Here is a 23,036-nt window from a genome sequence, read left to right as displayed (position 1 = left end):
GTGAGCGCTGCGTCTGGTGAGGGCCTGGCCCTCTCGGCCACCACATTTGGGTTTCTTAAGAGCCTTCTGAAAACAACATCAAAGCAACACTGCCCCAGGGGCTCTCGGACTAGCCGGGGGGCATGTTTGTTCAGAGGAGCCTTTAAATCCCACCACGCAGCAGCTGCTAGGTCAAGAGAGGGCAGTAGGAAGAAGCATGAACTTTGGGGCCAGGCTGACTTGGTTTGAGTTTGACTCTGAGGCTTCCCGTCTGGGTGATCTCAGAAACGTTACTAAACCTCTCTCTTCCTCTGCTCATCTATAAAGTGAGGGCCCCAATTATACCCACCTTCTGGCTTACTGGGAGGATTAAGTGCAATAACACAGATGAAGTGCTTGGAAGAGTGTCAGGCATTCAATAGTTATTGATGTTTATTTTTTGGTACTTATTATACTTATTGATGACACTTATTGATAAATGTCAGCGGCTGAGGTCAGACACCTGGGCTGTATTCTCAGCCTCACCATGAACTTAACTTCTCTGTGCCTCAGTTTCCCCGTCTGTAAAATCCAAGCTGGGTGTCCACCGCACAAGGCTTTGGGAGCTACCATCCACATCAGCATTGCTCTCTCCTCCAGGAAACCTTCCCTACAGCTCTCCTCTAGCCTCCCCTGTCGTCCATGCTTGCTTGCCCAATAGCACATGTGACCCTTAAGTAGGAATTGTTTCTGTGTCTGGCTTCCCCTCCCAGACTAGGAGCTCCACGGGGGCAGGAAGAGGGTGTGGTTCTGCTAGTCTGAGCAGAGAGTGAAGGATGAAGGGTTAAACAGTTCAGTGCTCCCCGGGAGATGCTCGCACCCCACATTCCCTGATGGTCTCTCTCCTCGTCCCTCAGAGCCGTCCGTCCCGGGAAGATGCAGGTGTTCGTGATGCTGCTGGCTGCAGGGGGCACCTGCCTGGGCCTGCTAGCTGCAGCGGCCGTCAACCCTGACCAACCCAACCCCCCCAGCTCGCTGCCCATTCACCGGCGCCAGAAGAGAGACTGGATCTGGAACCAGATGCACATCGATGAAGAGAAAAACGGCTCACTGCCCCACTATGTGGGCAAGGTAAGGCTCAGGCCCCAGAGCGGGAGAGGCGTGCCGTGGTGGTGGTGATGATAAAGACAGTGACAGGTGCTGTGGTGGTTGCAGGGATGGGGATGATCGTTGCGAGGGTGATGGTAATAGTGGGAGAGATGGTGGAGGTGGCAGATGTCATGGTGGTGGTGACTATGGTGATAGCCAAGGAGAAGGTGGTGGTGGTAACAGCGGTGGTGGTGGTGATGACGATGATGATCGTGGAGGTGGAGGTGGTGTGGTGGTGGTGGAAGTAATGGTGAGCACAATGGTTCATCTTTCTCGCAGACTTTGGCCTATGGAGTGAGTATCACTGGCAGAAGGGCCACCCCGTGCACAAGCTAAGGAGGGCAGCCTAGCGTGGGGGCTCAGGGCTCAGGGCAGGACCAGCCAAGGCTGCCATTAACTTTGCGCATCTGAGAGGTCTGGAAGACCTGAGCAGACTTCTACAGAGCTGTGCTGGCGACACGGCTCATCATCCAGGCCAGGGTTTGCCGTCTCTAGTCGAGGCATTTGAACCTCCTCAGGAAGCCCTGTCTCTCAGGGTGTTTTGCCCTAGCGTCTAGGGCGTTATGAGCTCCAGATTCTAGGACACCCATAACAAGGCATTTGACCCAAGCCTGCCCTCCAGGGCGGTGCCTACGACTCTAAACCCTCCTTTCATCCCAATTAAAACGTGTCCATCCTCAGTCACCTTCCTAGAGCTTGGAGCTAATCTGAGGGACTAATGAACTATCTTCCTGTGTCAGAAGGTCGCTGAGGTCAAAACCGTACACTCTAATTGAAAGGAATGGCTCTAGGGGCTTCCCTGGTGGCGCAGTGGTTGACAGTCCGCCTGCCAATGCAGGCAGGGGACACAGGTTCGTGCCCCGGTCCGGGAAGATCCCACATGCCGCGGAGCGGCTGGGCCCGTGAGCCATGGCCGCTGAGCCTGCGCGTCCGGAGCCTGTGCTCCGCAACGGGAGAGGCCACAACAGTGAGAGGCCCGCGTACCACAAAAAAAAAAAAAAGAAAGGAATGGCTCTAGTGGTGGAATTTCACACACAACAGGGAGACGGATTAGGGGATTAGGTATTTCAAGAGTTTTCAGTGAGGAGAAAAATTCCTTTCCAGTGCTTTAAAATCTCACCACGTCAGTTTCTTGGACGCTAAGCAGGGTCAGCTAAAGAAAGATCAGTGTACCGGTGAGAGGAATTATGGTCCCAAGCACAAGGCTGGGCTCTGGGACATGGTCAGGGGGCAAAGACAGACATGGTCCACACCCTCACGGAGCTTGTGGTCTAAAACAGGGGCTGGCCACATGTAAATCAGTGAAGTTAGAACACTCCCTCACACCATACACAAAAACAAACTCAAAATGGTTTAAAGACTTAAATATAAGACATGATACCATAAAACTCCTAGAAGAGAACATAGGCAAAACATTCTCTGACATTAATCACAGCAATGTTTTCTTAGGTCAGTCTCCCAAGGCAAAAGAAAAAAAAGCAAAAACAAACAAACGGGACCTAATCAAACTTATAAGCTTTTGCACAGCAAAGGAAACCATAAACCAAATAAAAAGACAACCTATAGACTGGGAGAAAATATCTGCAAATGATGTGACTGACAACGGCTTAATTTCCAAAATATATGAACAGCTCATATAGCTCAGTATCAAGAAAACAAACAACCCAATCAAAAATGGGCAGAAGACCTAAACAAACATTTCTCCAAAGAAGCCATACAGATGGCCAACAAGCACATGAAAAGATGCTCCTCACCGCTATTAGAGAAATGCAGATCAAAACCACCATGAGGTATCACCTCACAGCAGTCAGAATGGCTGTCATCGAAAAGTCTACAAATAATAAATGCTGGAGAGGGAGTGGAAAAAAGGGAACCCTCCTACACTGTCGGTGGGAATGTAAATTTGTGCAGCCACTATGGAAAACAGTATGAAGGTTCCTTAAAAAACTAAAAATAGAGTTACAATATGAGCCAGCAATCCCACTCCTGGGCATATATCCAGAAAATATGAAAATTCTAATTCAAAAAGATACACGAACCCCAATGTTCATAGCAGCACTATTTACAATAGCCAAGACGTGGAAGCAACCTAAGTGTCCACCAACAGATGAATGCATAAAGAAGGTGTGGTACCTATAAATAATGGAATATTACTCAGCCATAAAAAAGAATGAAATCTTGCCATTTAGAGCAACATGGATGGACCCAGAGGTTATCATACTAAGTGAAGTAAGTCAGACAGAGAAAGACAAATATCATATGATACCTCTTATATGCCAAATCTAAAAACATGATACAAATGAACTTATTTACAAAACAGAAACAGACTCACAGACATAGAAAACAAACTTACGATTATCAAAGGGGAAAGCAGGGGAGGGATAAATTAGGAGTTTGGGATTAACGTATACATACTACTATATATAAAACAGATAATCAACAAGGACCTACTGCATAGCACAGGGATCTATATTCCGTAGGTTGTAATAACCTATAATGGAAAAGATGTATACACACACACACATATACATCACTTTGCTGTACACAAGAAACTAACACAACACTGTAAATCAACTATACTTCAATTAAATAAATAAATACATAAATAGGGGCTGGTAGAACTGCCCCGCCATGCGGTTTTGTAAATAAAGTTTTATTGGAACAGAGCCACGCCGTGCAATTAACAAATGGTCGTGGTTGCTTTCATGCTACAATGGCAGATTTGAGTAATTGTCCCAAAGACCATATGACCCACAAAGTCGAAAGTTTTTACTATCTGGCCCTTTACAGAAACAGTTTGCCCACCCTGGCCTAGAAGGGCAGCATGTATCAGACAAAGAACCCCACACATGCTGGAGATGGGGGAGCCCTATGGTTATAGAGAAACAGGCCAGAAAGGACCCCTAGATGGGGAAGGGTCAAGTCTGGCCTCAGCACCAGAAATGCCATGGCAGCTGGCGGTGGAGCCAGCTGGGGAATCTACACTCACAGCCCTGCCCACGGCCCTCTCCACTGCTCACTGTGCCCAGGCCTCCTCTGGCCACCAAGAATGGCTGGGAAATTCAGATCCTTCAGTCTGGCCACTCAGAGGGGAAGGCGCTTGCCCAGGGTCACACAGTGAAACCAGGATAGAGTCCTAGGAAAGCACAGGGTTCCTGACTCCCAACACCGATGTGAACTCTGTGCCCTAGAGGAAAATGCCATCGGCCCATCTACCCCTTCCCAAGGGGGTGAGTGTGCCGTGAATCAGCCTCCAGAGAGAATGGCTGCCCCCCAACAAATACCCACGGGCTGAGTCAGGGCCAGTCAGCAAGCAGGGCCGCCGGCGCGCCGCCCAGCCCGGACACGGCAGGCCTCAGACGGCTCGCCCAAAGGCCTCTGCGCAGCACGAAGAGCCTCGGGCCTGCCGTCCCCTGCCAACAGCGTGCACTTGGCACCTGGCATGGGGACAGAGGGTCCCGTGCAGTCCCCACCCTGGGAAGAAGCACGGTGTCTGGGAGAGGCAAGGACAGGGCTCCAAGGCTCACCTCCTGGCTCCAAAGACGTTATCGGAGGGAAGGAAGTCGCTGTTTACCAAGATCAGAGCCAGGAGCCTTTGTTTACAGAGCTGTTTGCCGGACAATGGGAGCGGAGTGGCCTTCTGAATCCACAGACAGGGGTCAGCATAGCTTCTGGCATTAAGATGTTATATCCAAATATAGGGATAATTTAAAAAGGGGAGGCCCCCCCAAACCTATAACCTCAGTCTGTCTAATCGTGAGGAAAACATCGGACAAATTCCAATAGGGGGCATCCTACAAAACACCCAACCTGCACTCCTCAAAACTCTCCCGGTCGTCGAAAACAAGCAGAGCCTCACGGACAAAGAACAAACTTATGGTTACCAACGAGGATAGTGGGGGGAGTGGGATTAACATCTACACACTACTATATATAAACCAGGCAAACAACAAGGACCTACCATACATCACAGAGAACTATACGCAGTATCTTGCAATAATTTATAATGGAAAAGAATCTGAAAAAGAATATATATGTATATTTGTATATATATATATAACTGAATCACTTTGCTGTACACTTGAAACTAACACAACATTGTAAATAAAGTATATTTCAATTAAAAAAAAAAAAAGAACCATGGAGAATCTGAGAAACTGTCCCAGCCAAGAGTAACTTAAAGGAACATGACAACTAGAGGTAATGTGGTATCCTGGGTGGGATCCTCAAACAGAAAAAGGACATTAGGTAAAAACTACGGAAATTTGCACAAAATATGAACTTTAGTTAATAATAATATATCAATATTGGTGCATTAATTACAACAAATGTACCATACTAATGTAAGATGTTAATAACAGGGAAATTGGGCACAGGATGTATGGGAACTCTCTGTACTATCACCTCAATTTTTCTATAAATCTGGAACAGTTCTAAATTATAAAGTCTATTTGAGAAAAGTTGGAGGGAAGGAAAACAGAAACTCATATCCAAATGAAGTCTTCTTAACACTATTTATTTGATGATACTGAGAAATTATCAAAGATGTTTAGGTGTGAGTCAAATGCAATCTCAGACAGAATTCCAGTAACAGATCAAAGCTGACTCACGCCCCCTTGCTACCCCTGCCCACATGAATCCTAATGCACCCACCAGAACCAGGTTTGGAATGACCATCCTACCCTAACCCTGAGTAACTCATACAGGGCCCCAGACTGTCCCTCCTTCTTGACCCCCACTGTCCTCCCGCCCAAGTCACAGGTTCCGGCGCTGGCGCATCACTTCTTGCCTCCGGCCCATCTGTTCATCGTATGTCCCGGCCACTGGGCTTCGGGACCTCCCCACGAACCATCTGCCCCTGCACACCCGCAGCCCTGCTCCAGGACGCTTCTTCACTACCTCCAGCTACAGCCTCACCTCTCTCCCGCCCCGCCCACCAAGGGGGAGGAGCCTCACTCCCCGTCCCCACTTCCTCACCTCCCAGACTCTTCTCTAAAGCCCTGTCACCCGGGAGCTTCCCTGGTGGCGCAGTGGTTGAGAGTCCGCCTGCCGATGCAGGGGACGCGGGTTCGTGCCCCGGTCCGGCAAGATCCCACATGCCACGGAGCGGCTGGGCCCGTGAGCCATGCCGCTGAGCCTGCGCGTCCGGAGCCTGTGCTCCGCAACGGGAGAGGCCACAGCGGTGAGAGGCCCGCGTACCGCAAAAAAAGAAAATAATAATAATAATAATAAAGCCCTGTCATCCGGCTTCTCGATCCACCACCCCCTAACGCGGCTCTCACCAAGGGCTCCGATGACTGCACCGCTGCTAAGCCTAGGGATGCTTTCCAGACCTCGTGGGACCTGACCACACCCATCTTGATGCTCCCTCTTCTGTCCTGAGACCCCACTCTCTCTCGGGTTCTCCTCCAGCCTTTCTGATGCAACACCTTTACTCAAGGCTCTTGTTCCAACTGACCCTTAAATGCTGCCCTTCCTCAAAATCTCAGCCTCTGCTGCTTCAAACCAGGCCCTGAGAGAAAGAATGGGGTCTGGACTATCTTTATGCTCCCAGGCTGGCACCTTGTAGGCATCTGATTTTTTTCTTTTACTTTACTGAACTCTATTTTTTGAACATCCTAACCACCTATGGGAGGACCATTAGACATGTATGAAATATGATTAGCTTATGTTCCTAATAGCCTCTGTTTCCAAGATTCCATAAATGAAATGTTCAGCAATTCTAAACTTCTAATATCCTTTAATGTAGGCATCTAGTGTGAAAAACAACTAGCATTTATTGAGAGCCTGTGCAAATTGCTTTACACACATTATATTCCAAGTCTTACTCCTAAGGACACTAATAGTATGTGTAACAAAGGAAAAGGATTCAGTGGTCTAACAAGTATAGGAAATCCTGAGTTAAACAAAGCTCAGTAGAGTTCTTTCCTGCAGAACTATATGTTGTAAATCTCCAAAAAGAGAACATTTTATGCACCATTCCAAAACTAAATGACTGAGACCAGTGATGTGCTGATAAATAGTTGACAACTGGCTTTTGAGGGGAAAAGATCCTGTTTGTAGCATTTACCAATTTCCTTGGTATAAACACTTTCACCATGTCTGTTGCAAGCTACCAACTCGATGCCACTGAAGGCAGAGTTGGGAACAGATGTGCATTAACACAGCCTTATCCAATATTTCCATCATTTAATACGATCAACATAAAAACTCAAGAACAGGGGTGGGATACGGAGGGTGGGAGGGAGACACAAGAGGGAGGAGATATGGGGATATATGTATATGTATAGCTGATTCAGTTTGATATAAAGCAGAAACTAACACATCACTGTAAAGCAATTGTACTCCAATAAAGATGTAAAAAATAAAAAAGTTTTTTAAAAAACTCAAGAGAACATAGTAAAATGTAGTAAAATTACAGTATTAGGAAGCAATAGATTTATAGTACGTTACCTTTGTTTGTTTTTGCGGTACGCGGGCCTCTCACTTGTTGTGGCCTCTCCCGTTGCGGAGCACAGGCTCCGGGCGCACAGGCTCAGCGGCCATGGCTTACGGGCCCAGCCGCTCCGCAGCATGTGGGATCTTCCCAGACCAGGGCACGAACCCGCGTCCCCTGCATCGGCAGGCGGACTCTCAACCACTGCGCCACCAGGGAAGCCCCTACCTCTGTTTTTAATATGATTCATTTAATTGTAAGTTTATATAATTGATTTTTTTTAATAATGCCATGCCCCGGCACACTCACACGGGCACACACTCACATGCACACAGCCACCACTGCTATTTCCAGTTCACGGCGCCTCTCCTTTCCTAGATTAAATCAAGCGTGAACCGCAAGAACACCAAGTACCAGCTCAAAGGAGAGTCTGCCGGCAAGGTCTTCCAGGTTGATGAGAGCACAGGGGACGTGTATGCCTTTGAGAGGCTGGACAGGGAGAAGATCTCTGAGTACCACCTCATCGCCCTCGTGGTGGACAAGAACACTGAGAAGAACCTGGAGTCTCCTTCCAGCTTCACCATCAAAGTTCACGATATCAATGACAACTGGCCTGTGTTCACGCACCGGGTGTTCAATGCCTCCGTGCCCGAGATGTCAGGGATAGGTACGCACCCGGTCTGTCTGTCTCCCTCTCCCCTCGCTCATCCCTGGAATGGAGGCCCCTCTCCCATCGGCAGCTTCACTGCCTGGGGCAGGATTCAGTGAGTTCCGGGCCGCTATGGGGATGCCCATGTTGCCACTTTATATGACTCGAAAGGAACTCTGGTCCCTAAAGACTAAGCTCTGACCTGGCCCCAGACGGAGTCCTGACCGTCACACACACACACACACACACACACACACACACACACACACACGTCTTGTTACTCTTTGGAGCCAACGCCACCCACTGCTCTGACTCTCAGGGCTGGCATGCCAAGAGCGTAGCCTTTGCACATGAAGGAGGCCAACTCTTCCATCAAGACAAGGAGTCACCTTTGGGGTCCACACAGGAGTGGAGGGGGGCGGGACAGGGACACACCTCATCCCAAGGTGTGTCAGCAGCCTGGACCCCAGGCCTCCAGAGGAGACTATTCCTTCCTCAATTCTACCCCCAGCCTCCAGGGGGTGCCAGAAAAGGGCTCCCTTCCCCAGCCCTTAGTCCAGGCTCTCTCGCCAGGTCTCGGGACCAGACCTTCCTGTCAAGTATGGGGAGCCTGGAGCTCAAGGGGAAAGAGATGTGAACCCAGCCCTTTGGGGGCCCTTCCTATTCTCTTGTTCTCATGCTTCCAGAAGGAAGAAGCAGCCCTTACTGCTTCTCCCCATGACCTCAGCCACTCCCCTCTTCCCTCATTTCCCCCATAAATAAAAACCACCTGTTCTCTTTGCCCTTCATGCTTGAGGGAGCGGGGCCTCCACCACTGCCAGCACTTTGCCCCCAGGGAGGCTCCTCAGAAAACAAAGCAGCCTTTTCTCCCTCAGGACCCGGGGGAGGGGGGTTCAGGGAACAGCCTGAGCCCCATCGGCCCTCATCCGGGAATGGGGTGAGGGGCTGGCCATCGCAAAGCAGCAACCCTGGGTTCTCTCCCCACAGGGACCTCGGTCATCCAGCTGACAGCAATGGATGCAGATGACCCCACTGTGGCAGACCACGCCTCTGTCGTGTACCAACTCCTGAAGGGAGAAGAACATTTCAGCATCCGTGGTTCCGGTCTGTGTGACTAACCCCCCCGGGGGCGGCACTGGCTTGGAGGGGGTGGAGGTGCAGGCACCGAGGGAAGCCCAGTCTGCCAGGTGTCACTGACCACTGACCTACACCACCCTTTGGAGGCAGTCGGTACCCTACGTCAAGACAAGGTGGCTGGTGAGGGCAGAAGGAGGCAGACAGGTGCCCGAGACGTGAACTCAAGTCCAGGGGACAGAGTCAGGACCCAAGCACTGACAAGAGAGGTGGAAGAGAATGCCGGTTAGCAGCTCCAGCTATGGAATCAAATGGATCTGGTTTCAGAACCCATTTCTGCTCCTCACTGCTTCTAAAGACCTTGGGCAAGTCAACTGACCTCTATGAGAGCTAGGGCCCTAATCTCAAAACTGGGGAAGCTTATATTCACCTTGTACGGTAGGTGTGAAGTCTGAATTAGGTAACGTCTAATGAGCACGTGGCCCATCGTCATTATCCACTCCACGTGACCCAAAAAACTGTAAGGACTGAGTCTTGGGAGCAGGTGGTCATGCCTGAGGCAAGCCATCTTTCAGAGTGACGGCAAACACACAGCACAACCTACGCGGCCCCAAGGCAGCCATCGCTAACCCAGCACAGCACTCTTCCCACTCTGAGCCTAGATGTGGCCTCAGGTTCTTGCTCAACCCAGTGCTCCAGGTGGCTGGGACCAATACTGGACCAAAGCGTTTGGCCTAGCAGTGCAGGGCATGGAGGTGGAAGGTGGTTCACCCCTGGCCCTCAGTCCTGGCTGCACAGTGAAATCACCTGGGGAGCTCTGAAGCCAGGTGCCCTATGGGTAGCGGCCAGGCATCACTATTTTTTAAAAGCTCCCCAAGTAACACGGCTCCTGATGTGACACTTTTTGCAGGACTAATTGTCACAGCGAACAAAAACCTGGACCGAGAGAAGCAGGCCAAGTATGAGATCGTGGTGGAAGCACGAGATGCCCAGGGCCTCCGGGGGGAATCGGGCACGGCCACCGTGCTGATCTCTCTGCAGGACGTCAACGACAACTTCCCCATCTTCACACAGTGTGAGCCCCTCCCCTAGGGCCCCGGGCAGGGCGAGGGTTGGGATACTCCAGGCTCGGTGACCCGGGAGCTCTCAGAGAGGATCCTGGCAACTGTCTACCTCTCTCTCCAACCCAGGGCGGGCCTACGTCAGGGGCGTCTTTCCGGTGTTCCCCATCTATGAACACGTTCCCAAGGCTGTCCAACTACCCCTGCCACGGAGCCCTCACAGGCCAGCAGGGAGTCACACTCCCTGCTGTGTGCCACCGTGTGCCCAGAGTCCCACTACCAGACAGGACCACTTTCACCCAGATCCCATGAGCTCAGGAAAACCCAGACCCCAGCTAGAAAATCCCCATGAGCTGGGGAACAGGGGTTCGGCAAAGCGCCAGAGCCAGAGCCAGGGCTGGGCTCTGACCCATCCACAGACTGATTCTCCCCTTCTGACACGCCCTGGGTGGGCTGGGGAGGAAGTCAGCTGACTCTTCACTTGCGACTCCAATGCTGACGGCTCACGCAGAGGCTCAGCCACCCCAAGGACAGGCGGGTTTTCCTGAAGTGGCCTCCGTGTGTATGGCACAAGCCCCCTGAAGGCAGAGATTCTCTCAGTTGTCAATGAACAGGTCCCCCAGCAAGGTGCCTGACACACAGCAGATGCTTAATAACTACCTGTCAGGTGGATGGAAGGACAGAGCACAACCTCTCTGCCTTGGGACACAAAGTTCCAGAGGAATTAATACTACTACTACTATTTTATTGTGCCCGTTTCCTGTAACAAAATGTATTGGGCTAGTATGGGGACGATCGCCTCATCTATCTCATTAACCCAGTGCCCTTTGGGGCGCCTCTTTGCATCAGCCAGGTACATATTTTCTGTGCCCGAAGACATCCGTGTGGGCAGCCCCCTGGGCTCTCTGTTTGTGGAGGACCCAGACGAGCCCCAGAACCGGAAGACAAAGTACAGCATCGTGCAGGGCGAGTACAGGGACACCTTCACCATCGAGCCTGACCCCAGCCGCAACGAGGGCATCATCAAGCCCATGAAGGTTCGCAGACCCGTGGCAGTGACATCAGATGCGGGGTTGGGGGCTCCTGGCTTCCTCAGGACTCAGCCAGGGGTTGCTCCCGGATCAGAGGCCACCAAAGGCACACGTTCTGGGTCAGTCTGGAGCTGGCCGTGTGCTCGTGGACACTGTGACCCTGGCGCTGGGAAGGGGAGCCAGGACAGAAGGGTCAGTGCCTTAGGCTGGGCTACCCCGGAAGCAGACCTTGAGGCAAGGATTTGGGTGTAAATAGTTTACTTGGGGAGTGATCTCAGGAAGCCCCCGGAGCAGTGAGATGTGAAAAGGAGGAAAGCTAATACAGGCTCCTCAATGAGCAGGTGAACACCATGGGCGAGTGGGGTGCAGTCCCGCTGGGGACATCTGGGGGACAGTGTGGAACATGCCTCAGAGTCGCAGCCGCTGTGGGCTGATTGAGGGCTCCTGGGGGCCCACTCCCCAGCACTTCCTTCCTCTTTTTTTTTTTTAAGATTTATTTATTTATTTAATTTATTTTTGGCCACATCAGGTCTTAGTTGCAGCATGCAGACTCTTCATTGTGGCCCGCGGGCTTCTCTCTAGTTGTGGTGTGTGGGTTTTCTCTTCTCTAGTTGTGGCGTGCAGGCTCCAGGGCGCATGGGCTCTGTAGCTGTGGCGCGAGGGTTCCTAAGTGCGTGGGCTCTGTAGTTTGCGGCACACAGTCTCTCTAGTTGAAGAGCGGGAGGTCAGTAGTTGTGGCACGTGGGCTTAGTTGCCCCGTGGCATGTGGGAGCCTAGTTCCCTGACCGGGGATCGAACCTGCGTCCCCTGCATTGGAAGGCGGATTCGTAACCACTGGACCAGCAGGGAAGTCCCCTCCCTGGCACTTTCTGATCTGCCCTGGGCTTGGGCCAGGAAAGCCCTGGAAGAGTACAAGTGCTTGCAGTGAAAGCCATCAGCATGTAAGGAAATAGTGAATGCCGTGGGGAGGGGGTGGCCACTGGCCGTGGCTGCTGCTGAGAAAGCAGTTGGACTGGCTGAATCTAGAAGAGGAGGGAAGGTCTGCCAGGGGCACAAACTGCTTCAGAACGGCCATGCAGAGGACTGGGAGGCCAAGGCCAGTGATGACCTGCCTCAAAGGGGACACTCCAGAACCCCTCTGCCTGAGCCAGGCCATTCCTCCAGCAGACCTCTCCCGAGTCCTTCTCTGGTCCAGCCCTGTGCTGGGGACTAGGTATACCCAGGGGAGTCAGACGGCCTCCACGGTACCAAAGCTCTCAGCCAGTAGGGAGGACAGACACACAGACATAAAGGGTACCCAGGCAGGGAGCAATTACCTGTGTTGGGAGGGGCAGGAATGGGTTCTGAGAGGGCATCTGATTACCTGCAGATTGGCTTCCTGAGGGGTGGATAGGAGTACGCCAAGCGGGCAAGGGCAGGAGAAGAGACTTGAGCAAAGGCACAAGAAAAGGAATGTCTTTAAGGAGCTGGGGGTAGAACCACTAGTCTGTGGTCCCCTTGACAGCAAGACTGTGGCTGACCCACTGGTTGTCCTCAATACCTGGAACTGAGCCACGGTCAGGATACACGGGAGACAGCTGAAGACAGCCAGGCCACAGGCCCCTCATCTGTAAAAAGGGGTCATCCCAGCATGACCTCGCAGGGTTGCTGTGAAAATCACAACCCTGTGCTTGGCTCAGAGCAAGTGCTCACCATAGTTTTCCCTTCGCAGCCCCTGGACTATGAACGCATCCGGCAATACAGCTTCACCATCGAGGCCACGGACCCCACCATCGACCTCCGCTACCTGAGCAGCACCTCCACCAAGAACATCGCCCGTGTCATCATCAACGTCACAGATGTGGACGAGCCCCCCACCTTCCAGCAGCCCTTTTACCACTTCCAACTGCGGGAGAACCAGAAGAAACCTCTGATCGGCTCAGTGCTGGCCGTGGACCCCGATGCCGCTAAGCGGAGCATCAGGTAAGGCGGGTGGAAGGCGTGACGATGGTGGTGATCACGACACCACCCAGGCACTGAGCCTCTTAGGCCTGCTGGACTGAGCCCAGGACTCAGAGGGGGAAACTGGCTTCTCCCGGAAGGTACATGGGACATGCACAGAGGCACGACAAGACTTAGCCCAAGCTCTTCCACTAACCCATGTGGCCAGGTGGAATCTTGCTCTGCCCAGGCCAGCATGGTCCTGGCCATCAGAGCTTCCCGTTGTCTGCTCTACCTTGAAGGGGAGGTACGGGCTCCCACAGGTCCCGTCTGGCGAGATGTGACAGTCAAGAGAGCAGCCAACTTGACATCCATGAAACCCCTTCGCTAAACACGATTTATTACATTTGTCTTCCCAAAACCACAAAAGGAAACAGTGTTTATTTCACACAATCAAACAACACAAGGATCTATAAAGAAAACATCATAACCCTGATTTCCAGACAACTCACGTTCATGGTGTGCTGTGGTCCTATCATGCCTTTCTTCGTGACCCCACAAACATCTACATACATTTATGGTGGATTTGTCCTTTGTTTGTTTGGGGGATTTGATTGTTTTAAAATGTTTTTGGATCACACTATACCCATTTCATCACTACTTGTTCTTCTATCTGAACTAGACTCCTCTCCTCTACCCTCTGTGACAAAAGATGTAGTTCCAAGCTCCTGTACATCCCTGAATCTATTTCTGAATCCTATATTCTGTGGCAAAGCCATTCTGTTTTATTGTAGCAGCTTGATACTAAAACTTGGTATGTATACGGCAAGTCCCTCCCTCAAGTGTTTTTTCACTTTATATAGCTTTAATGCATTCTCAAACATTCATTCTTCCATGTGAACCATAACATTCTTCCGTTTTTAAAAAAGCATCAGAATTCTAATGAGAATTGTGTTTATATATCAATTTGGGGGGAGTTAATGTTTCTCTGTTATCAGGTCTTCCTGTTAAAGACAAATGTCTACCTCCATTCTGATCACATCTCATAAGTTTTAGGACAACTGTCCTCATGGCCATTCTATTCTAAATGGTCTATAATGATAATTTTTACTTCTCTATTGATCCAATGGTTTATTTAAGAGACTTTTTTTTCATTTACAATTGGTAGGGCATTTTTTGGCTTTGCTTTAACTTGTTCTGTGATGTAATTGTCTTTGTGTGTCTTTCTGTCCATTTTTTTTCTGGAGTATCTAAGCTTTTGCTTTATGTATTTTAATTTTTCTATTCAGTTAACAAAGGTTTATAACTATTTTACCTTCATTATGACTTGTCACTTTCATCCTTATGACATTTTGTCCTCAATTCCATGTTGCCTGATGTAAAGTTTGTCCTGTTTTCATGTTACTCATGTTTGCCTGAAATAAATTTTCCAACCTTTACTTTTAATCTTTTCTAGGTCATGGGCAGTAAGTTGTCTCTTGAAACTGGAATGTAATTGGCTTTGCTTTTTTTTTTTCCCATCTTTACTGGAGTATAATTGCTTTACAATGTTGTGTTAGTTTCTGCTGTACAACAAAGTGAATCAGCTATATGTATACATATATCCTTATATCCCCTCCCTCTTGAGCCTCCCTCCCACCCCGCCTATCCCACCCCTCTAGGTCATCACAAAGCACCGAGCTGAGGTCCCTGTGCTATGTGGCTGCTTCCCACTAGCCATCCATTTTACATTTGGTAGTGTATATATGTCCATGCCACTCTCTCTTCATCCCAGCTTCCCCTTCCCCTCCGTGTCCTCATGGCTTTGCTTTTTAATCTAAACTGAGATGCTTTGTGTTTAACCTATTTACATTTTTCATTGTAAATGATATGTTTGATCTTACTTCTTTTATCTTGTTTTACATTTGCTATTTCTCAAACTTAATTACTTTTTTCTCTTCCTCCATCTTTGTTGTAGAGTCTATTTTTTCATGTTATTTTCTCGTAGATATTTGGATGGAGTACATGCATTTTTACTTCTACCAGTGAGATTTACTTCTATCTGTAAAATTTTAAATGTTTTCCTGGACCAATATTTTCTAGTTAAAAATCTCTGTCTCTCTGTCTGTCTCTGTCTCTCTCTCTCTGTCTCTCTCTCTCTCTCTCTCTCTCACACACACACACACACACACACACACACACACACACACACACCACTGCCTTCCTATATATGATAAAGATATCAATAGTTTAATTTTAATTCCTCCCAAACCAGATTTTTTTTTTTACTTTATTTTGAGACACTTGTTAGATGAAGTGAGTTTTCAAAAAAATTTTTTCAGGACCCATCTTGTGGATGATACACTTCCTGAATCCTTGCATATTTACAAATCAAAAATATTATCAATGTGTCCTAGCATTTAACTTTGTGAGAATGTCTGGGGTGAGTCTGATTTCTCTTTCTTTATAACGACGTATCTTTTCTGTCTGGACTCTTTTTGGTTTCTTTATATAGCTCTGAAATTCAAAAGTGTCATCAGGATATAGCTAAATATTGATCTCTTTTTAAAATTACGCCTGATATCAATGACTCTTCTATAAACTTGGGCCTTGCTTCAGATCAGGAAGTTTTCTTCTATTATATCTTTTGTTATTTCTTCTGTTCTCTTTGTTCTGGAATTTTCCTCAGTATTAGAGAAATATATATTTGGAACGTTATATATTTTCATCTCTCTTTTCTTCTCTTCATGCCTTTTTCCTTAAGAACTTTTCCAATTTTTACTTCACAAATTTAATTTCCTTTCAATCACTTCGTACCTCTTCCAGCCCCTTTTTTTATTTCTTCCTGGCTCTTGCCCAACTATCTTTTCATTAATCACAAAATCCGATCCAAGCTGTGGTACAGTTGATTACAGTGCCACCTGCCTCAACTGTGAAAGTGCTGTTGATGGAGTCTCAGGTACCACCCTCAGCCCAGTGATGGCAACACTGCCAACCTCAAAGGGATTATCTCACTACTCTGACTCCCTCTGGGTGGTCAAGTGCAATGAGCAGTGAGAGGAAGATGGGGGATGGATGCAAGGGACAGATCCTGAAGGGTCTCATCTGTCCTGCTGGGGAGTTTGGACTCAGCAAAGAACAACGGAAAACCTTGAAACTCTCTCCCGTGGGCAGATACTCCATCCGCAGGACAAGTGACAAGGGCCAGTTCTTCGGAATAACCAAGCAGGGGAATATTTACAATGAGAAGGAGCTGGACAGAGAAGTCTACCCCTGGTGTAACCTGACAGTGGAGGCCAAAGAGGTGGATTCTAGTGGTGAGTGGCCCCATTTGCCAGGGGACCTGGGCTCCTCTCCTTTTCAAATCGTCAACATCTATCATTTAGGGTCTCCAGAGGTCCTATAAGCACCTGCTGATGCACCACTTGGTTGGGATGCTATAGCGCCTCCATCCCCAAGTGTGGATGGACCAGCTGCATCCACGTCATCTGAGACTTTGTTAGACGAGCAAAACATCAGGCCCCAACCCCAGACTGCATCAGAATCTCACGCACACTACAGTTTAAGAAGCGCTGTTCCAAAACAGGCTGCCAGATGTCCCTGTGATGAGAATCACCTGAGGCACCTCTAAACCACAGAGCTTCTCAGATGCCTCCCTGGAGGTTTTGGTCCAGTGCGTCAGAAATGGGGCCAAGGAGTGTGCACTGAACGAGCGCCGTGTGATTCTTATTATAGTGGTCGTTTGGAAAAGGCTGCTTTGGAGGGTGTTTATGGGCCAGTCAGTGGGCTGAATTCAAAATCTGAAGCAGTTTCCAACTCCAAGACTGTGAGATTCTCCAGAACTTACCCTTAGCCTCTATGAGAAAATCACAACTGTCCTCTGGGAGAAGGATCAATATTCCCACCTCACACAGAGGCCACAAGGGCCCAGAAAGGGGGTGACTTGGCCAGGGCCCCACCGGTGCTACCCTGAAGGGCCCCTGCTTCCTGCTGGCAGCACGTGCCCCACCTGGCAGCCAGGTCAGCTTCAATGGACTCCTGCGTACTGTCCAGATCAGTCTTTGCCCCTTTCTTCCCCATCTAATCTCATTCATACAATTTTTAAATCTTATAGTAATAGTTTGCTGCCCATTTTAAAATACAGAAAATACAAAAAAGGAGAAGAAAATTATACCCTCATATTCCCACCGTACACAGATAATTACTGTTAGCACTGTAGTGTATTTCCTCTGGTCTTTTTACGATATGTATTTTTATACAAGTGAGATCATAATACCTGTATAAATATCATATCCTGCATTTTTACTTAACCTTATTCCAGAATCATTTTCTCATGGTACTAAAATATCTTTTTTAAAAAGACTAATTTTTAAAATGTAATTTACCCGGGCATTGCAAACAGCCACATAGTCCATTCTTTTAAACTGACGTAATTTATTAATGCAATCTCACTTAGATGGTTTACCTTTTCAATTATTTCATAATTAATTTATTTAAATTAGTTTGATTGCTTAAATTGCTGAATTGATTTAATAATTACTTAATTGATTTAATTAAAACCTTTAAAAATACACTTCTGTTGTTCACCTTTTCAATTCTTACAACTAATTCTTTAGCAAATATCCTTGTGCTTGAAGCTTTACCCCCTTCCTCTTCCACTCCCTTCGACCAGAAGGCCATCCCTGGCCTCCCTTCCAGATGTCCATAACCCCCTCTTCCTGCAAAAAGAGCACCCCTCCAGGACTCCCATCCATACACATTCTAATCCCAGGGCTGGTACCTGCTGAACGCACTGTAGTGATGAGTCCTTTCCCCTGCAGGGACCCCCACGGGCAAAGAATCCATCGTGCAGGTCCACATCGAAGTTTTGGATGAGAACGACAATGCCCCAGAGTTTGCCAAGCCCTACGAGCCCAAAGTGTGTGAGAACGCTGCCCAGGGCAAGGTGAGTCTAACTCAGGTGGGAGGGTAAGGCAGCGTCCGCCTGGGGCAGGCCGAGGGGCAGCACCTCCCAGGCACGGTCAGTCGGCATTTCACTAAGTTTAATGTAACTTGTACAACAGCCTTGAGGAAAGGTGACATTATCCCCACAGGGGGTGAAACTGAGGCTCAGACAGAATGTGTAGTGAGTAGATTGGCGGGGAGGTGGTGGTAGAAAGAGTGGCTCTGTGGAGACCATTTAGGTTAGTGTTACAGGTGAGAGGCGGCCACAGTCAGGTCTAAACCCAAAGTCCCTCCCCATCACTGAAACCCCGGCCAACCCAACACCGCTAACGACCGGCCCCCATCTTCCACCCTCTAGCTGGTCGTGCAAATCTCGGCAATAGACAAGGATATAACACCACGAGATGTGAAGTTCAAGTTCTCCCTGAGCACTGAGGACAGCAACTTCACCCTCACGGATAATCACGGTGCGCCTCAAGGCAGTCAGGCTGGCTCCTGGGGGGCTCAGGGACGGGGTTGAGTCTTGAAAAGCCAGGGTCAAGGACCAAGCCAGTGAACTGGGGGCAGGCCCTCAGTGGGGCTTTCAAGTTACAGGAGGTTTTGTACAATCCCCACCACATACCTAACTGGTCTGTGCAATGGTCAGAGCCACCCTGGCACACTGCTAAGTCCACATGGCCTGCCCTTCCCCATAAGATGCTCAGGTTACTGAGGAGCACAGAACAGATATGCGGTGTAGACAGCTCGGTTCACAAACTAGCCAAAGACTCCTTCCTGCGCTCAGCACAACTGCAAATTGCTCTATGACATAGAACTTTGAGGTTGCTTCCAAAGAGGCAAAACTGGACATTTGAAACCCGAAATGCCAAGGATACAGTGTTTTAATTTGGCTACAGTGACTACTTACCAGCAGGTGTCCTCGGGACAGGATCTGGTCCACCAATCACAGCCTAGAGAGCCCTGTGATGTCAGTAGCGGCCAATCAGAGTTTCTCATGAGTATGTGCTTCCGAGAGTGTCAGTGCTGAGTTGACTGAATTCCAGCCAAAAGCAGACAGGCTTCCATGGCTTCTGCACCTTCCTGAGAAAAACACAAAAAAATCCCCCTTGGGTCTAAACAGAACAACCCTTCACCCAGAATGGGGTGGAATCCCTGCCCATCCCTAACTGGCAACACTGTGGTTGGTGAGGATTCCTGTATAGAAACAGCCATTGCCACCTCTGAGGAAGGTCAGGGAGTGGGGGTCCCTGAGAGCGAGAGGCAGACCCAGGGGATCAGCCACAGACTTGTCCTTAAGGAGCCTCCTATGGGATGGGGATGGTGGCTACGATGCGCGGACAGTCAATGACAGACCATTCAACGTTCCGCTGTCTTTAGTAGTAAATAATATGGAAAAAATACGTGTCACCCCATCCCCAGTGCCCACCTCAATCCTGCCTCAGAGGAGGGCTGCTGTGGAGAAGAAAGCTTAAACACCAACCCAAAGACACCCCATATGTGACCAGGAGACTAGCTTGTTGATCTCAGATTCACTTAGAACATGAATGTCCTGCTACAATATTCAATGAGTATAGTGAGAAATCTCTAATTTTCCTCATACAGTGTCAGTGGCCATATTGTTATTATTTTCAATTATAATAGACATGGCTACTTAATAATGAAATGTAATTGGCTTCCATTTGAAATCTAAAAGATGGCCTCCTTTGCCTTTGGCTTTCTGGGTGTGCCAACCCCGCACGGCTAGGTAAACCCTGGAACAGGGAGTCCCTGGACCCTCTAACCATCATCATCTCCTAGGAGCCAACAAAGGGCAGATTATCCAGCCACTGAATCAGAAAGGAGGGAGAGGGGAGGGGGAAAAGGAAGGAGGAGTGGAGGGGGGCGGTTCTGAAAAACCAGCATGTTAAAAAATCTCCCTGGGGAATTCTGTACAAGGATTGATTGGAGCTGAGAGGGAGAGCCTATGTTTGGGCCAAAGCACATTCTCAATTCCAGCCTGACCGGGGAATCCTCAATTACATATGCAATCATTCCCTCAGTGCCCCAGGGAACTGTGCATTGTTTTTACTTTCTAATGGATTTTCAGGGATAGCAAAAACAGCCTTAGAAGTTAGCCCGATGCTAAAAGACTTTTTAAGACTTTATTTCCCCCTGATTGCTCATCAAAGCTTGAAACAATGCGTTAATTCGCTGACAGTCACCTTTTATTGAAGTAGAGTTAGGGGTCAGGCATATCATTCGCCCACAGAAACAGAAAGCAAGGGTTTTACATTCTGGCCAAGTCCTTCTTAGAGGCTAGGTCGAAGCAGCTGCCCAAAACATCCCCTCTCTGGAGGAACAGACCTGCGCTCAAATGGCTAAAACCTGAGGCAGGGGGTGCCAAGGGCAGAGACACAGCCCAGGCAGCACGTGGGCTGGTGCAGTTACCAAGGGCTTCCTGGAGGTGGCAGGCGGTGTGGATGAGAGGATGGGCACTCCAGGCAGCAGAGCCTGACTCCGAGGACTTGGTGTTTCCAGATAACACGGCCAACATCACAGTCAAGTATGGGTATTTTGACCGAGAGCGCGCCAAGGTCCACCACCTGCCCGTGCTCATCTCGGACAACGGGAGGCCAAGCCTCACAGGCACCAGCATGCTGGATGTGACCGTGTGCAAGTGCAACGAACGCGGCGAGTTCACCTTGTGTGAGGAGGTGGCCGCCCAGGTGGGCGTCAGCATCCAGGCGCTGGTAGCTATCTTCCTCTGCATCCTCACCATCACAGGTCAGTGCCCAGGAGGATGGGAGGGGACATTGAGGGGGCTACACAGGAGAAGGAAGAGGCCAGGGATCCAGGCCCAGCCCTGCCTCCAGGCCCTAGTGCAGGCCTGTGCTAGGTGTAAGCTTCACCTCCTTGGGTGCCTAACTGTGGGGATGGAGGTGGGGGGGGAAGAAGGGGGGGACTCAAGTCTCCTTCCCCAGTTTAAAATACTTTATATATAACATTCACTCATTCAACTGACATATTTTGAGCACTTATTGTGTGCCAGGCACTGTTCTAGGCATTTATTTATATAAAACCTCTTCCGAGGGAATTCGCTGGCGGTCCAATGGTTAGGACTCTTCGCTCTCACTGCAAAAGGGCCGGGTTCAATCCCTGGTCAGGGAACTAAGATCCCACAAGTCGCACCTGCTTTGAAAAAAGAGGATCCAGTTCTTCTTTTGGAGAGAAACGGAAAGTTTAAAATTTCTAGTTTAGATTATCGCCAGTGGATTTCTTTCTATTTTTAGGATTTCTCCAGGCTTGACATCTCTTTTCCTCTTGTTTGGGCCTCAGAAATTTTAGGAGCATTTTAGGCCTTGCCTTACTTTGGGCTCCCCAGTTAGGAGACCCTGGGACCAGGATTGGGGTGCACATGGTTTATTTGAGAGGCACTCCCAAGAAGCCCCAGAAGGAAGAGGGGGAGTGAGACTGGAAAGGTAGGCAGCCAATCAAGGGCAAGCTGTCACACAAGCTGCCACCATGGGACACTGGAGCTTCTTCTCACTGGAGACTGGGTGGCGGCACTCACAGCCCATGTTTTTCCAACGATGCCCACCAGCTGATGGTGGGGCTCCTCCCAGAGGTGTAAGTTCTGCGTTTCACCTGGGGCAGGGGCTGGCCCTACAGAGGAAGCCCTTGGGTGGTTAGAGGTCACCCTGTGCACTACAATGACAGGACTGACCGGGGGACACAGTGAGGGACCCACATCATCTGCTCCAGGCCTTTCCTGCCAGTGGCTTCCCTGAGAGGCCCCCTGGCAGTGCCCCCACTTCTGGGGCTTCCGTGGCAAAGAGTCCAGACCCAGATTTTCCTCTCAATAAAAATTAGTAATAATGATATACTGGCATCACCACCACACACAGAATTGCACTTAACCTCATAGCCACCTTATCAAATATAAACAGAGCAGAGGAGTCATCACTTCCATTTTATAGGCAAGGAAACAGAGGCTCAGAGAGGGCATCCTGGCTTTTCTTATGTATGGAACAGTTTGTTAAGTCACTCGAGGCTAGAACGACAGAGTCTAGGAATGGTCTGAGCCTACTTCTGGGAGCTCTCTGCCCCACGTGGTCCACCCCTCCTAGGGGTTGGCAACCGTCATGCAGTCACACACCTCAGAGCTTTGAGCAGGGCCAACATCACACCGCTGCCTGATCATGGGACTCTGGGCATGTCACTCAGCTGTTCTGAGCTCGGTTTGCTCATGTAAAATGGGATATTAATACCTACTTTGAGTAAAAGAACATGAAAATGTGCCAATACCATGCCAGCATGTACACAGCAGGTGCTCAAGAGTAGCTGCTGCTACTGCAACGGGTGCCATGTCTACCAGCACCACCATGACCCATCATCATCATCATCATCATCACCATCATCACCATCACCATCATCATCACCATCATCATCATCATCACCATCATCGTCTTCACCATCATCATCACCATCATCACCATCACCATCATCATCACCATCATCATCATCATCATCACCATCATCATCATCACCATCATCACCATCACCATCATCACCATCATCATCATCATCACCATCATCACCATCATCATCATCACCATCATCTTCTTCACCATCATCATCTTCACCATCATCATCATCACCGTCATCATCATCATCATCGTCATCATCATCACCGTCATCATCACCATCATCATCATCATCATCACCATCATCATCATCACCATCATCATCATCACCATCATCACCATCATCATCATCACCATCATCACCATCATCATCATCATCACCATCATCTTCTTCACCATCATCATCATCACCATCACCGTCATCATCATCAT

At 49.2% G+C, this 23,036-nt stretch overlaps 2 protein-coding genes across 2 annotated transcripts in view; one reads left to right on the top strand and one right to left on the bottom strand.

The window, feature by feature from the left end:
- Window positions 1-23,036, bottom strand: part of LOC109550088 (thymidine kinase 2, mitochondrial) — an 886,444-nt gene that overhangs the window by 753,181 nt on the left and 110,227 nt on the right. Inside the window, exon 13 of the mRNA XM_073796974.1 lies at window positions 19,109-19,281. The gene's annotated coding sequence lies outside the window, so the exon portion shown is untranslated. The remainder of the gene's footprint in view (window positions 1-19,108; window positions 19,282-23,036) is intronic.
- The window catches only part of CDH5 (cadherin 5), a 36,422-nt gene that overhangs the window by 10,657 nt on the left and 2,729 nt on the right, over window positions 1-23,036 (top strand). Inside the window, exons 2-11 of the mRNA XM_033845171.2 lie at window positions 876-1,089; window positions 7,922-8,210; window positions 9,180-9,296; window positions 10,177-10,341; window positions 11,177-11,364; window positions 13,070-13,320; window positions 16,432-16,574; window positions 18,078-18,202; window positions 18,560-18,668; window positions 20,719-20,964. Of these exons, the coding sequence (XP_033701062.1) occupies window positions 895-1,089; window positions 7,922-8,210; window positions 9,180-9,296; window positions 10,177-10,341; window positions 11,177-11,364; window positions 13,070-13,320; window positions 16,432-16,574; window positions 18,078-18,202; window positions 18,560-18,668; window positions 20,719-20,964 (1,828 nt within the window). The 5' untranslated portion in view covers window positions 876-894. The remainder of the gene's footprint in view (window positions 1-875; window positions 1,090-7,921; window positions 8,211-9,179; window positions 9,297-10,176; window positions 10,342-11,176; window positions 11,365-13,069; window positions 13,321-16,431; window positions 16,575-18,077; window positions 18,203-18,559; window positions 18,669-20,718; window positions 20,965-23,036) is intronic.

The sequence above is a fragment of the Tursiops truncatus genome, chromosome 19, assembly GCF_011762595.2.
Source record: "Tursiops truncatus isolate mTurTru1 chromosome 19, mTurTru1.mat.Y, whole genome shotgun sequence".
Taxonomy (NCBI): Eukaryota; Metazoa; Chordata; class Mammalia; order Artiodactyla; family Delphinidae; genus Tursiops; species Tursiops truncatus.
The sequence above is the reverse complement of the archived record's forward strand: the minus strand, read 5'-3'. Positions and strand labels throughout refer to the sequence as shown.